This window comes from Pygoscelis adeliae, unplaced genomic scaffold (assembly GCF_000699105.1).
Source record: "Pygoscelis adeliae isolate BGI_AS28 unplaced genomic scaffold, ASM69910v1 Scaffold101, whole genome shotgun sequence".
Taxonomy (NCBI): Eukaryota; Metazoa; Chordata; class Aves; order Sphenisciformes; family Spheniscidae; genus Pygoscelis; species Pygoscelis adeliae.
Window position 1 is genome coordinate 7,838,251 of NW_008824238.1, and position 14,464 is coordinate 7,852,714.

The following is a 14,464-nucleotide window of genomic DNA, read 5'->3' on the forward strand; positions in this document are numbered from 1 at the left end:
AATGACAGGTCTGATCTCCATCAATGAGGTTAAGGTTTCACAAAGGTTAATCCAATCTAACTGCTACCACCCAAAGGAGCAGTCCCACTGCTGCATGTTCCCACCATTTTCCTCAAACCAGCCTCTTGTGTCAATCTCTTTATGAGCTAATTCAGCTCACTGAACTGGCAGAAAACTAATGTAACAAGAAAGGAGGTGCAGGGGAAGTAGTTTCAGTCAGCAGGAGAGCTGCTAAATTATCTCAGACATTCTGTAAACCTCATCAACAGGAATGTAACTGCTGATGTCAATGAACTTGGTCTTCATTGAATAGAAGACCACCTTCTTGATATATACTTCCAAATTACAATTCAGGCTGCATGGTTACATTAAAAAACTAAAATCAATCAACTTACTGCGAGACAGATTCTCAAGGGCTTTTCCAAGTTTTTTGCTCTCTTGAAGAATATGATTTAGTTCATCAAAATCATGGTTCTCCGGTTTTGTCCTCCAATCCCATTTAGGATGCTCTATTGACCTTGGCACTAAATATACACAGATATATAGATGAAGTTTAGATTTGGCAGTTCAGATTCCTACAGTAGAAAAAAAGCTGCACAATGAGGTTACAAGCTCAAGTACCTTGAGTGGAAATTACTTAACTATCCTCCTATTTTAACAGCTGGAAATATTTTCTTTCGTCAATGTGAAGTAAAAATTAAAACATCTATGAACAAATGCATACTTGGGATGATTCTTGCGACTGAATTCATTGGTAAACAGGAATAATTAATAGTAACAATTAAAAATAATAAAAATAACACAATAACAGAAAAATGTAATAAAAATCTTGCATGTGAAGGTACTTCATTTACATCAAAATAGAATTGTGTGTCCTAGGGGCCAATAAGGAAAAATGTCAAAATGAAAATGAGTAACTGGTACTTTTGGCTTTGCTAGTCATTTTATCAAAAAGAAAAAAGAAATATTTTAGATAAAGCTTTTAAAACATGTATATGCAATTTTTAAAAAAAAAAAACTCATCAAGTGTAGATAACACAGTTCATAAAAACAGTGAAACAAAATATGTCTCTATTGTTCATGCTGTACAGCCTATAATCTTTATGCCAATACTTAAACAAACTCGATCTTTGGGAAGCACAGTCCTGAGCTTACAGTCTCCTACTCGTTATCTATTACCAAAACCTTTGATTTAATTTTAAAATAACAGTTTCTCGACTGCTGATCTAACTTTACCTACAATGGCAGGGAAGAAAAGAAGGAGTTTCTGACATACGTAGGACCCACAATAAACAGAGCTGCATCGACCAGTGTGAACATTTTGAGCAATTTGTAGAAATGAAAACGAAAATTATGCTGTCTCTGGAACTGCAGTTTAACATGTTCTTTTTGCCAGTGTTCTGAACTAAGCGATCTGCTGCCTTCGCCACCAAATGCAATTATTGGGTTGTCTCCAAACACAGCATTACCGTGCTGAGAACTGCACATGCTGGTGTGAAGGTGATGATGCCTAGTCCACATTCCCAACAGAAAGGACCAGCTGCATTTATCAATGGTTGCTAACTACTCATTTAAAAATAACTTCAAAAACAAAGCCTATAATGTCCAACATATCCTGGCCAGCTTTGAAATTTTTATTTACTATTTTGACAGCTGTCAACTAATTTATGCTTACAAACTTCATTGTCATTACATGCTAAGAAGGAAACTTGCAGACTCCTACAGATCACGCAAAAAAAGTGGTATCTTATGATCATTTGGAATTTCAGAGTGCTTTTATGATGGTATGGGGAAATTATGCTTAGACTTCGAGTTCTGGTAGCTATTACAAAATGTGCTAAATAACTGTTGCTACGGAAATTTGCCTTATTGCTGACTGCCCTCTGTGTGAATATAGAATCTGCTCCCCTTTGGATCAGCTCCACAAGGGAAAGTTTAAGTTAAGTCAATAGCCGTCTTTTCCAGGTAAAGAAATGGGACAACGGTATGTTTAAGTCCTTCCGTCACAAAGAACGATTCCATCTCCCGTAGACAGAAACCAAGCCATCTTCAAACCGGACATCTATACAGAGTCTGACAACCCAGAGTATATTCTGATCTGTAACACCCACTCAGGAACCTGCGTAAGTATTAGAGAAGTTAATACATTAGACTGCAATTACAGACATTCTCAAAGACAGAAGACAAAGGGGACATTAAAAAGGACCTACAGAGATAAGAGTAGGAGGAAAGAGACACAGGAGGCCTCAATAAGAAGGGAAGAGAGGGGCAAGTTGGAGTGTCAGAGTCCTGCTCTGCTTTGTGTTCAAAAAAGACAAGTCATGTATTTGCTTCTGAGGACAATGGAAATAATGAGCTATGGTGGTTCCCAGTGAATAGGTACAGGCCTTAAGGTATTAGGGTACGACTAGCCTCTACTCAGATGGACAGCTTATAATTTTTCTTGATACTTTTAAATGCCAATCATTTAATTTATAATTCCCTGGTTTAGGAACCACTATGTTCATTAGAAGTTATCTCAATTTTTGTGTGACCAAAAATTGCCTCCATTCATAGACCCTAGCATAATTAATTCAAATAGCACAACTTCAGTATTTCTCATCCTTCTTATTTACAGAAAACAAAATGTTCCATCTAGTATTTTTTCTAAACTTTTACTAACTGTAAATATAAATATTTAGTGAACTAGAAAAGAAATTCTATAATGAGGTCTCTCTATTTTCGCTCACCTTTGTTTGATATTGAGATCACATGTTCCTTTACTGCCTGCTTTTTCAGCCATCTCATCTTCTCCCTTCAGTGTACCAACGCTATATTCTACAGCATCACTCACTCTAGCCTACTAGCAGTTGGACAGACTTTTCTTTCTATGTTGTTACTGAACTCACCACACCACAGAAATCTCACAGTACCACCAAAATACAAACAGGCAATAATTTAATATAGTAAAACCATGTACAAAGATGACCAAACCTTAGAGCTTCCAGGTTGCAGAAAGTTTCAACAAGCTGGAATTTGTTATCATGTCAATTTGAAACAAACCACATTTTTCAAAATACCAAAGGACAGAATTTTTGAGAAACCATACAATTTTGAAAAAAAAAATTTGTCATGGGACAGAAGCTGAATGAAACAAACATAAGTTCTGCTCAACAGCTGTGGAGTTTCCAGGATCAGCAACTGCCAAGTATATGGACCAACCTGCATCAGGAAAATGAGAGTATCAAGACTCTATCCTTGGAAAGCAGGGAAACTTGCTCAAGAGACAATGGTCTGGTCCCTAGTTTCAGAGAAATGTCCCACAAATACAGGAAGCTCGGATTGCATCTCACTAGATGGATGGTGGGAAACCAGTCAAAAACATGGTGGAAATTTGCTCTGCATGCTGGTGTACTACAGTCTGTGTTTCAGTGAACCATTTTGTACTTCAATGAAAATGTATCAAAACAGATAGGCTGTCATGGAACACTTCTGAGTTTCAATAGAATTTGTTTCAACAATGAATTTGGCTCATTCTATTGAACCAAAACTGAGGGGGAAAGTTAAGCAGAATTAGAACTGACTGAAATTTTTATTACTTCTAGAGAAGACATGGTTCTTTTTACTTACCTACTCTTCCAACTAATGAATGGATACTGAAACTAAAATCTACTTCATTACATCATGTGGCATGTGTCTCTCCTTTCAAGGTTAATTTTCTGCTTGCTTACAAATGTTTTTAAAATATAAACTTGTATCTTCCTAACTATGGGATCAACAAGCACTGGTCATTTTCAAATGGATGCCTTTGTGTGAAGCATGCAGAACTGCATAAAGACCATATGACCCTTCCTTGAGATCTTTTTAAATACATGATCTTCTTCTGTATGTATGAAGTCCATCATATAACATTGCCTTGCATATGTCAGTACACACTTAGTAAAATGCTTTCATAATATTCTGACCTTCCTCTTTATTATACTCACTCATTCCTCAAAATCATCATATCAGTAATTTTAAATCCCTCATCACATTACCTGCCTCAACCTCAACTCTGTTATTTGAGAGATTTATAAAACACTTTCTCTTTAAGTTATTTGCCTACAATTCAGAAGATTTATTACAACTATATCATAGCATTTGTATAGAAATATTTAGGTTTTCCCTTTATGGAGCTGAGATTTCCCCATCTCATCTCAGAAGACTGCAAAGACGTGTTTCCCAGTATTTCTGATTTCCTGGTGAAGCACACCCCCAACAAATGCACATCAGGTTCATTTGCAGATGTGTTAGGAATTCTGTCACAAATCAGCAGACCTTTATTTTCTACTGGATGATGGTACAAGATCAGTACTGTTTTTATCTACATATACATGTCTTTTCAAGACCTGATTTGCAGCCAGAATTAGACCAGTTGCTCATTAAATCCTACATTTCATTAATACATTGTATGACCATCTTACATCTCAAAGAACAAAAATATGTGTTGTTATTATTAAGCATAAAATTACTCATGTATTTCAATCTCGCAATAGCATTAAAATTAGAGTTCTTTGATAATACAGCCAAACTGGTTTACACAGTACCTGGATATTAAAAGGCTAAGAGAACGATGGCCTACAGTCCTAGATTGATGAAAGGCAATCAGAAGTACACAACATTGTAATCGTAAATGGGATATGGTGAGAATGGTGAACTGAAGCAGAGTGAAAGGATGATCCGTGAACTGATTTAATACAGAGGTGGTGAGAAGAGATCAACCTACTCTGCCTAAAAGTAGCTAGCTGGGAAGCAAGAAGTCTGTTTCACAAACTATTTAGAAACTTTCAGAATCATCTAAATATTTCATTAAATATATTTATATATACACAAACACACACACACACTAGGAGTCCTAGCTTCAAGCCTCTTTCTTGCCAGACAACAGCAGCAGCTTCTGCTTAATTATGTTTTTGCACACACCAAAGAAGCGGTCAGATCCCTTAGATACCAGGGTTTCTTGTTTGTGTTTGTTTCAGGTGTGACTGAGATCATAACAGGCAGGAGGAGGGACTGGAGGAATCTTTCCAGTAAAAAGTCGAATGCATAAGGAAGAGATATCTGCGCAGGAATAACATGCACACTGCAGTCAACATCAGCTCTGCTGAAGGAAAAAAATATTTCATAATTAAATAAATAAATTCTCCTGATGTTTCCAAAGATTCCTATGAAATGACAATTCTCAACCAATTCTGAATAAACTTACAAGTTCAGGATCATTTGAACAAGATAGTCGTAAGACAAAAGCTCTGCAACAGACCATATTACAGCTGATGGACTACATTAAATTTTGCGTTTGTTTTGGCAGTTTTGGGGGGCTTTTTAGGTTGTTGGGTGTGGGGGCTTTGTTTGTTTTAAACACAAATCTGAGAGTAAATCTTTAGGTCTCAGCAGGTCCAAAACATTCTGTTTCTCAGATGAGTCCTTACTACCTCTTTGGAAAAAAATGTACAATGACACCCAAAAATGTTTTGAGGTGCAAGCTGAAGGCACAAAACAAATGGAATATGCTGTACACGTCTGGACAGAGTAATAAACGGCTTCTGAACATGCTTGCGTTTTGCTGATCTGAGTGGTTGAAGGGGCATACAGTACCCACTGATTTTGGCATAAACCCAGCAAAAAAAGGTCAAAAAACCATCAGTATTAATTTGGTGGTTGGCAGAAAATAAGAGAAGGAAGATATGGCAAAAAGGCATATGGCTGAAACTAGCCTCTGTGATCGCAATTAAAAAAAAAAACATAATTCAAACACACAAGGTATTTTCAAAAAGTTTCAGAGACAAATATTTGCAGGGGTAAATCACAAAAATAATAGGAGGAATCAAGGTTTAAAACAGTGGTATGGACAAAAAAAATAGGAAACGGCTCAAACAGAAAAGCATGGAATCAGAGGATAATTAGGCTGGAAGGGACCTCTGGAAGTCTTCCAGTCCAACCTGCTGCTCAAAACTGGTCCATTGAGGGCAGGTTGCTCAGACTATCCAGTTGAGTTTTGAGTATCTCCCAGAATGGAGATTCCACAGCCGCTCTGGACAACCTGTTCCAGTGTTTGACCACCCTCACAGTATAATTTTTGTTGCCTCTTGTCCTTTCACTACACACCTTCAAGAAGAATCTGGCTATCTTTGCTACTACCCTCCACTGTAATAGTTGATGGTGACAACGAAATCTCCCCTTAGCTTTCATTTCTTAAGGATGAACAAACCAATTTCCTTCAGCTTTTCCTTGTCCATCGCATGCTCTAGCCCTCTCATCATCTTGGTGGACCTCCACTGGACTGGCTCCAGTACACCATTGTCTATCATGATGTAGTCCAGATGCCATCTCAATAGTGTGAAATAAACACTGCTGGCTATACTCTTGCTAATGCAGCCTAGTATGCAGCTCACCTTCAGCACTGCAAGAGCACACAGCCACAGCTGGTTCATATTCAAGTTCTTGTCCATCAGCACCCCAGGTCATTTTCTGCAAATCTACCTTCTAGCCATTCAGACTCTAGTTTATACTATTACTCAGGGTTATACCATCCAAGATGCAGGATTTTGCATTTGCCTGTGTTGAACTTCTCAGCCCATTCCTCAATCCTGCTGAGGTCCCTCTGAATAGCAGCCCTGCTACCCAGAATACCAACCACTTCCCACAATTTGGTCTCACCTGCAAACCTGCTAAGAGAACATTCTACCTCATCATCCAGGACATTAAGAAAGACTTTTAAATGGTATTGGTCTCAGTACCAGTCCCTTAAGCATGCCACTAGTGACAGGTTTCCAACTGGACTTTGCATTGCCAGTCACAACCCCTGGAACCCAACAGTTGAGCCAACTTCCCACACATCTTGTTGTCCACTTATCCAGTCCGTATCTCACCAATTGAGTTATAAGGATACTATGGGAGACTGTCAAAGGTTTTGCTGAAGTCAAGGTATTAAACATCTACTGCTCTTTCTTTGATTACAGGGCCAGTTATTTCATCTAAGGGGGCAATCAGGTTGATCTGACCAGGTATGTATGATCTCATAAATCCACGCTTACTGTTCCCAATCACATTTTCCTCCTTCTTGTGGCTGGGAACACCTTCCAGGAAAATTTGCTCAATAACCTTCCCAGAAAGCAAGGTGAGGCTGATCAGATTGTAGTCCCCAAAGTCTCCTTTTCTTGCCCTTCCTCAAAATGACTGTGATGTTTGCCTTTTTCTAGTCATCAGGGCATCATGACCTTTCAGTGATGACCTTGCAATGAATGACATTAGCCTCCCTCTCAGCATGCTCAGAATGAATCCCGTATAGTGCCATGTATTTACGTATGTCCAATTGCCTTAAGCACACCCTAATTCTATCTTCCTCTGTTGTGGGTAAAGCCGCACTCTCACAAACTCCGCTGCTAGACTTAGGGACTTGGGTAGCTTCAGAGCAAGCCTTACCAATTGAAGAGCATTATTAGATGCCCTTCAGTCCACAAGGACAGATCCTTGAGTCCAGTCTTATTATGGATGTATAAATTATTTCCTTGCTTGACATGTGACCTGGTAGTTTAGAGTGCCCAGCCTCCTCTTTGTCCCTCTCCTGGGACAACCTAAGGACCAACAAGCATGAAACTTGTAGTAGGCATACAAATGAAGGGAGTGACATGATGTCACACCCCTACCTGGGATAAAGACTGAGAACTTGAGATCTTTAGGAGATGGCATGTAAGTTACTCAATGCATATCACAGAGTCTGAAGTGCAAGCGCTGGGAGGGAGGAGAAGAACACAGTATGATGACAGGAACAGCTCACAACACCCTTGGCCACTGTTTCTAACAGTGTATCCCCATAAATTGCTGTTATCCAGCAAAGACTGTTAGATTAGACTAGATTATGAGTGGCTATGACCACCTCTCTGAATATCCCTATTTACTCTGGAAAGTGAATTAAAATCCACATGCTACTTTTGGACTGACTTAAAAATTCATGTGCCTGTAGAGAGGTACAGTGGAACTGATGATCAAATTTGAGTCTTTTTGAAACAGGTAATGTGCTTCATGAAGAAGAAAGAGAGACACATGCTCCATTTCCAGAAAAAGTAATCCATAAATCTTGCTAGGACAGTACAGTCCTGAGAAAAGCAGTGCTATGGGACATAGCTACCTGTACAGCTATTTTTTACTTGTTAGTTATTTATTCCCAATCGATAAGGTTTCATAACCATACAAGACTGTTAATTACCCAAAAGCACAGTATCTCTATTGCATAAATCTATCATGATTTACTTTAACCATTGCTGTGTTATATTTTGACCTACTGAGGCCATTGGGAGATTTTTCTTTGACTCCACTAAAGTCTAGACTTCGTCACCTTGCTTTTAGAGGAAAGACAGCAAGCCTTCTATTGCATCATACTATATATCTCTGTTCTCATCTGGTTGCCTAATCACACTCCGAGTTATTAAAAAGATTTCGCTGTTATAAAGAACTCAAAAAGCTACAATAGTCAACAGAAGAAAATATAATTTTGCAATTTATTTTGGAGAACAAATCTTGTATACACACTTGTGTGTGTATGTGTACCTATACATATATATGTATGTATATTGTAGATATATTTATTTGTGTAAAAAATCCATTAAAAATCAAACTTAAAAATTAAATTTCTTCAATAGCCAGTACACAGGAAGCACTATATTTCGTTAAGGCTTGCTGCCTCTATTTTTACTACTTCTATTTTACAGGTCATTGACAATATTCTCTTCAGTCACTCTATTTCTATTCTGCCTTTTCTTTCAGTGTATCTTTAGATTCCTTCAGCAACTCTCAGAGCAGTACACCTGTTCTGCTGACACTGTCCCCATATCTTAAACAGTATCTGTTCATAATTCATAGTTTTGCATTGCCCGATCCACTGAAAAATATCTGGTTTTAGGACCAATATCAACAGAACAGATTTTACACATGCAAAATAGCAATGCAAACTAAAACATCAAATCATAATCGGTATCTGAACATAAAATTGTGCATGACACCCAGATATTCTTCTGTTTTTTTATCTATCTACCTAGAATTCTATTCTATCTATAGGTGACAACATAGGGTATTGTTAAATATTCATAATTCAAGTGAAAGTAAAGCAAGAATCAAACTCTTCTAACACATATATCGAGCCATTTCAACTGCTCATAATTGGCTTTCCATTTTAATCCTAATTCAACAGAAAAACATACTATGGGTTTGGAAGTATGCACGAATTAGTAATGTAGTGAAGCTTTCTTACATGACTTGGACTCCGGTGACGGTGGAGAAATGTTGGACACGGCAAGGTCGCTCTTTGACTTTTTAGGCTTTTTTGCATTTACCTGCCAAGGTTTATCATAACTTCTAAAATCTCTCCTTGTTCCTTTATTTTCTGTTAAAAGAATTGAATCAGGCAATTATAACATTTGTAGGGTCATTTTTCAAAGACTTAATAAACAATCCAGAAAAAACAAGACCTATCAGTCCAAACTAAATTCAGCTCTTTTTGTTCTTCTGTTTCTGATTCATGCTAAATTTCATATGTCTTCCATTTCCTAAACATCAAAATTCAGAAATTCATTAATATGTTTTTCATTAAAAACATAAGATCTTATTTTTTGTTATGAAAAAGTCCTTAACCTGCATTTATTCTCTTACATGTTTGACTGCCTATGCTTAAAACTTTACATTTGATATAAATAAAAAGCTGATTTGTCAGGCAACTAACATTTTGACTATCAGCAACTACTTGAGATCTATTATAGTCTGAAACAGATCATCAGTCAATTTTTAAATACAAAACCAACATTATAATAGTTGCTTGTACCAGAATATCAAAGCTAAAATTTCTACTTTAGAATCAGAGCAGATATTATTTCAGAAATTTGTTTATGCTTCTGAAGATCTACAATTATAAATTATTTACACTGGAGCTCATAAAGTACTAATAGCATCTTCTCATTAAGTGTTGGAAAATGGGTTGTTAAAAACGTGTATTATTAAAGAAAATACCTCAATAGAGGCTAATCTCAGGCACAAATACACCACAGGAGGGAAAAGGAAAACAAAGCAAAGAGAAAGGGGAAAGCGAGGAGAAAGGGGAAAGCAAGGAGGACAGCAGGGGAATCAAGGGACCTTTATATGCACCTTCTTTCTCATTGAGACTGGGATTGCTTCCACCCTGTAACTCTGACCCATACTCACATGATATGTACATAGGCTGAGCTGATAGCCAACAATATATATTAAATTCAGTATCTACTGGACAAACAGGACTTATTGTGCATGCTCAAAACCACAGAGTAGTACCTGTAATACACATGCATCCAGGAAATCATGGATGAAAGTGTGGGAAGATTATACTGGAGACTAGCCCTTTCCAGCATACAGAACATACCTGATGTTTCACTCTCTGCCCAAAGGGCAGCAGAGCCAGACAACGTTCTCTGAAGCTGACTGCGGTTCCCCTGTTTGGACTGAAGATGATCAATTAGAAAAGGGATTGGCTGGTCAGGTGTCTCTGTTATCAGCTTGGTCATCAACTCCTTTAGAAAATTAAAACAAAACAAAAAATTAGTGGGATATTGCACCTAAACTAATCTTGTATTTACCAAAAGTAAAGGAGCATTTAGAAAGGAAAAGCCTGTTTTCAACTTTGAAGAAAACAGCTGGAAACACCCATCTCCTCAAACTACTACTAGCTTCGCCCTGTGAAGTTGAAGTGCTCTTAGCCTATACAGTCAGTTATCCACTGGAATTCATGTTAAACAACCCAAACCCCGCTACCTGCTCAAATTTACCCAGAGCAATCTGAATACTGTTCATTTAACCATTCAGAACAAGAGTTCTGAATGCAGAATTTTTCAGAGCAGCAAGTAGCTCTTCTCTGACCCATACATCCAAGTTTCTTCTCATTGGAAATTGGTTTATCAGGAAGGTTGGTGCATTTTTTATCTCACCCAGAAATGGAACAACAATCTGGTTAGAATATGCAGTCATATCTGGGAACTCCAAGGTCTGATCAAACAGGCAGACATTTTTTAAAGCAAGTCCTCCAAAATATTATTGTATAGACATAAGCAAATATTTTATTACACTGTTGCAGACATGGATACAAACCCAATGTCAACAGGAAACCATCTCCTATGCCATGCATTGATACTATCTAGTTGCTGTTATACACCCTGGCCTTGCAGGACTGCAGAAAGAGAAGCACTCTCCATATTGCTGCTGAGGTTCTTCCTGGCTCCCTACACATAAAACACAGCTTAGGAATCCAGAAAGAAGCTGTGGCTCTGTGCTGAGCATGTGCCCTGAGAGGAAATCAATGGCTAACGTGGGAGGTCACCCTGAAATCCATAGTTCCACAGGAAATCTGTGGCTGTCACGGCAAAACGAAAAAGCTCCATTGAAGTAAAAAATTACAGGAATGTACAACAAAATCAGGACAAAAAACTGGCTTAAGTTATTAAGAGCATTTATTGTCTCTTCATCTATCCCCAAGCATAAACCTTACCATAACTTCCACACACTTAAGTCAATCTTCACTTCATCTTTTCCACACATGTTCATTTAATGAATAATTTTTTAAATACCAGTAGTTACTTGATACTACGATCAGTTGTATTGGAAGAAGATACTTAAGAGGGAGTATACTAAATAACAGTAAACATGAGTAACACATGCAGGATTTTTAAGACGCAGCAAGTTATCTTTGTCCACTCCAAGACTTTCCATTCTTTTTATTCTAGTAGTGGTATAAACAATGAGGTACAAGTGAAAATGAGACAGAAACAAGCTTTCCATTTCAGAAAGAGAAATCTAATTTCAGAAAACAAGAAGGAGAAAACATGCCCAATCTCATGTCTTGTGAAGACATGATCATCTGTGACATGATTTTTGATAATTATCTACAGGGAACCAAAAAAAAAAAGTGTCTTTGGTTTTGAAATGGAACTCCACAGGGAAAAATTAAGCTACTTAACTAATCTTAGAAATAGTAAAGCTATGGAGTGTAACTTCATCTAGACTGTCTCTCACCAATGTAGGAGAAACCCTCTGATATACATCATACAAGAAAAATCCAGAAATTGGAGTAATTCATATTTTGGTTGCTTGGCAACACTCTAACAGCAAACCTTTCTTTTTTTCCCTGCCAAAATGCAGAATTAGTGACAAGTGGAAAGATGTAATCTTGTGCTTGTAATGGACCACAATAGCAGTAGGAATTCCACTGCAGAGGATTCTATTACCAAAGGAAAAGTGTCGATCTGTAATAGCTGACTTGTAATTTAAACCATTTCTCTGAATCATGGTTTGAAAATGATTTTTCTGTCTTAGATTAATAAAAACAAGATGATGAGAACTGAGATACACACACTGATACTATTAATTTTTTTAAGACATGCATGGGTGACAATTTATTAATAATAAATTACAAAATTAATGTAGCATTAAAAAAGATAATACAGAGATGAAAAATTTTAAAATGCCTACGTGTCAATGTAAGACATGCTACTTGATTGTTGCCATCACTGACTTGCTTGTCACAGGAAGAAATGGTCTTTAATTAACAGAAACAGACCTAATAAAATAAAACTGATTATAGGATTCTTTACCTTATTCTGAGACATAGCAATAAAACTGAAGAACATAATTGCACAAAGTACAAAAAAAAAAAAGTGCTATTCTGAGGTGATGTGAAATTAGCTCCTATTCAAAAGGACCACATTTTTATCTACTGTTAACATGTTAATAATAAGGCCTGACTGATATAGAGATCTGTGCTGTCCCAGAGCATAATCAGTTCTATTCTGCCACAGTAATTAGAAAAGTTAAAAGAACTATAGATAGAAGCTACTTTTATATATCTGGAATAACAAATGAGTTGTACCAATCCTGTACACCTAAAGCAAAAAAGAAATAACATTGCTGGAATCCTCATAAACTGAAAATAGTATGCAGTTCCAAAAAACACTACTTATTTGTGTAATAAGCCTCAAACTGATTTGCCTCAACCACTTGCAGAGTTGTCATTAAAAGTAAATACAACTTTAAGTCAATGCAAAGGTGATTCAGATTATGAGCCCTGCCATTTAAGGAAGACATAGCTCTTTACTGTGAGTACTCCGTTGCAAAAGGGGAGTGAAGAAGCTCGTAGGGATTTGCTTCTAAAGCAAGGTGTGAAAGTGGTCTCCAACTTACTACAGCAGGGTTCCTGAACTCTGCAGAATTTGCTAAGAACACCTCCACCTCAACCGGTGATAACAATAGCCATGATAATAGCTTCAGACATATGCTCTGTGTAAATCCACATTCACATGCAGGAGGTGTTATCTCCTTCCATATCCTCCTGCCACACACACTGTCAGAGATCCCAGAAGTAGGATCACAACTCCATGATCCTCGCTGCCCTCGCCCTCCTACCAAATTCTGCCACCCAGTCCATCAAGGGACCTAACTCCATCCGTTCAGTCCCCAGCCCGTGCTCTTCAAGCTCATGCTTCCTTTGAGACTCTTGTCATCCCCAGCAAATTGGCAATTACAAGGAAATGTGTTATCTGCCCGTGTTTGGTTGCTTGGCTATGCCATGGTGTAGAGGGGTGAGAGGGGGAAGAGAAACAGCACAAACCAACCAAACAAAAAAAAATCCTCAACAAAAAAGGCAAAAAACTTCACACAGGCAATAACTGTACTTAGCGAGCACTCAGGTCACTTTTTAAGTAAAAACACGTATTTCACTGAAGGTGAAAAGACATTATAGATTACGAATGCCTGTTAGGGGCATTCTCATCTTAGCACCATTGCCTAGTAAAAGACAAACTATCTTAAACTTCTGATGAAACTATCCAAAGTTTATTTGATGCTCTCATCTGTTGCTCAGATGACCAGACAACAGGAATAACATACTACGTGCTACTCTAAATATACAATTTTGAAGTCGTTCAAAAAAAGATGACAAAAGTGAAAGTATTAAATAAGAAAAACTAAAATGTACAACAAGTTACAAAAATAAAATTCTTTTTTGGTTAGCAGCAGTCTGATCTGACTCACGATGTGCTAAGTAGGCAAGGTTTCACAAGAAAAAGAAAAGGAAAAAGACCAACTAGTCTCAATGAAGCCGCCTCTGCATTAACAGCAGGATAAAAATGGCACAAGAACATTGAAACTGAGATTCATTTCTTGATGAAAAATTCCACAGATAAGTTTCAACTATGCATGAAAACAGAAATGCAAGGCATTTATGTCTCTTAAATTTATTAATTATACTTTTCACCTTTCTAGCTCTAATTTCTACGTTTTCTACTTGTTCCCAATTTCACCTACTTCAAATAAGAAAAATAAAAAATTTTGTCTACCTTTATAACATTATTCTGTGCACAGCATGCCTTATAACAACAAATAAAAGTCATGGAGGATTGGGTCTCCATGCTGCCAGATGAACTGTTCACTATACATA

The 14,464-nt window shown here is 37.4% G+C and overlaps 1 protein-coding gene across 1 annotated transcript in view; it reads right to left on the bottom strand.

The window, feature by feature from the left end:
* Positions 1 to 14,464, bottom strand: part of LOC103926239 (chromosome unknown open reading frame, human C8orf34) — a 168,114-nt gene that overhangs the window by 135,976 nt on the left and 17,674 nt on the right. The window contains exons 2-4 of the mRNA XM_009335079.1: positions 10,403 to 10,550; positions 9,266 to 9,397; positions 396 to 524 (exon numbers count right to left, since the gene is read on the bottom strand). Coding sequence (XP_009333354.1) covers positions 396 to 524; positions 9,266 to 9,397; positions 10,403 to 10,550 — 409 coding nt within the window. The remainder of the gene's footprint in view (positions 1 to 395; positions 525 to 9,265; positions 9,398 to 10,402; positions 10,551 to 14,464) is intronic.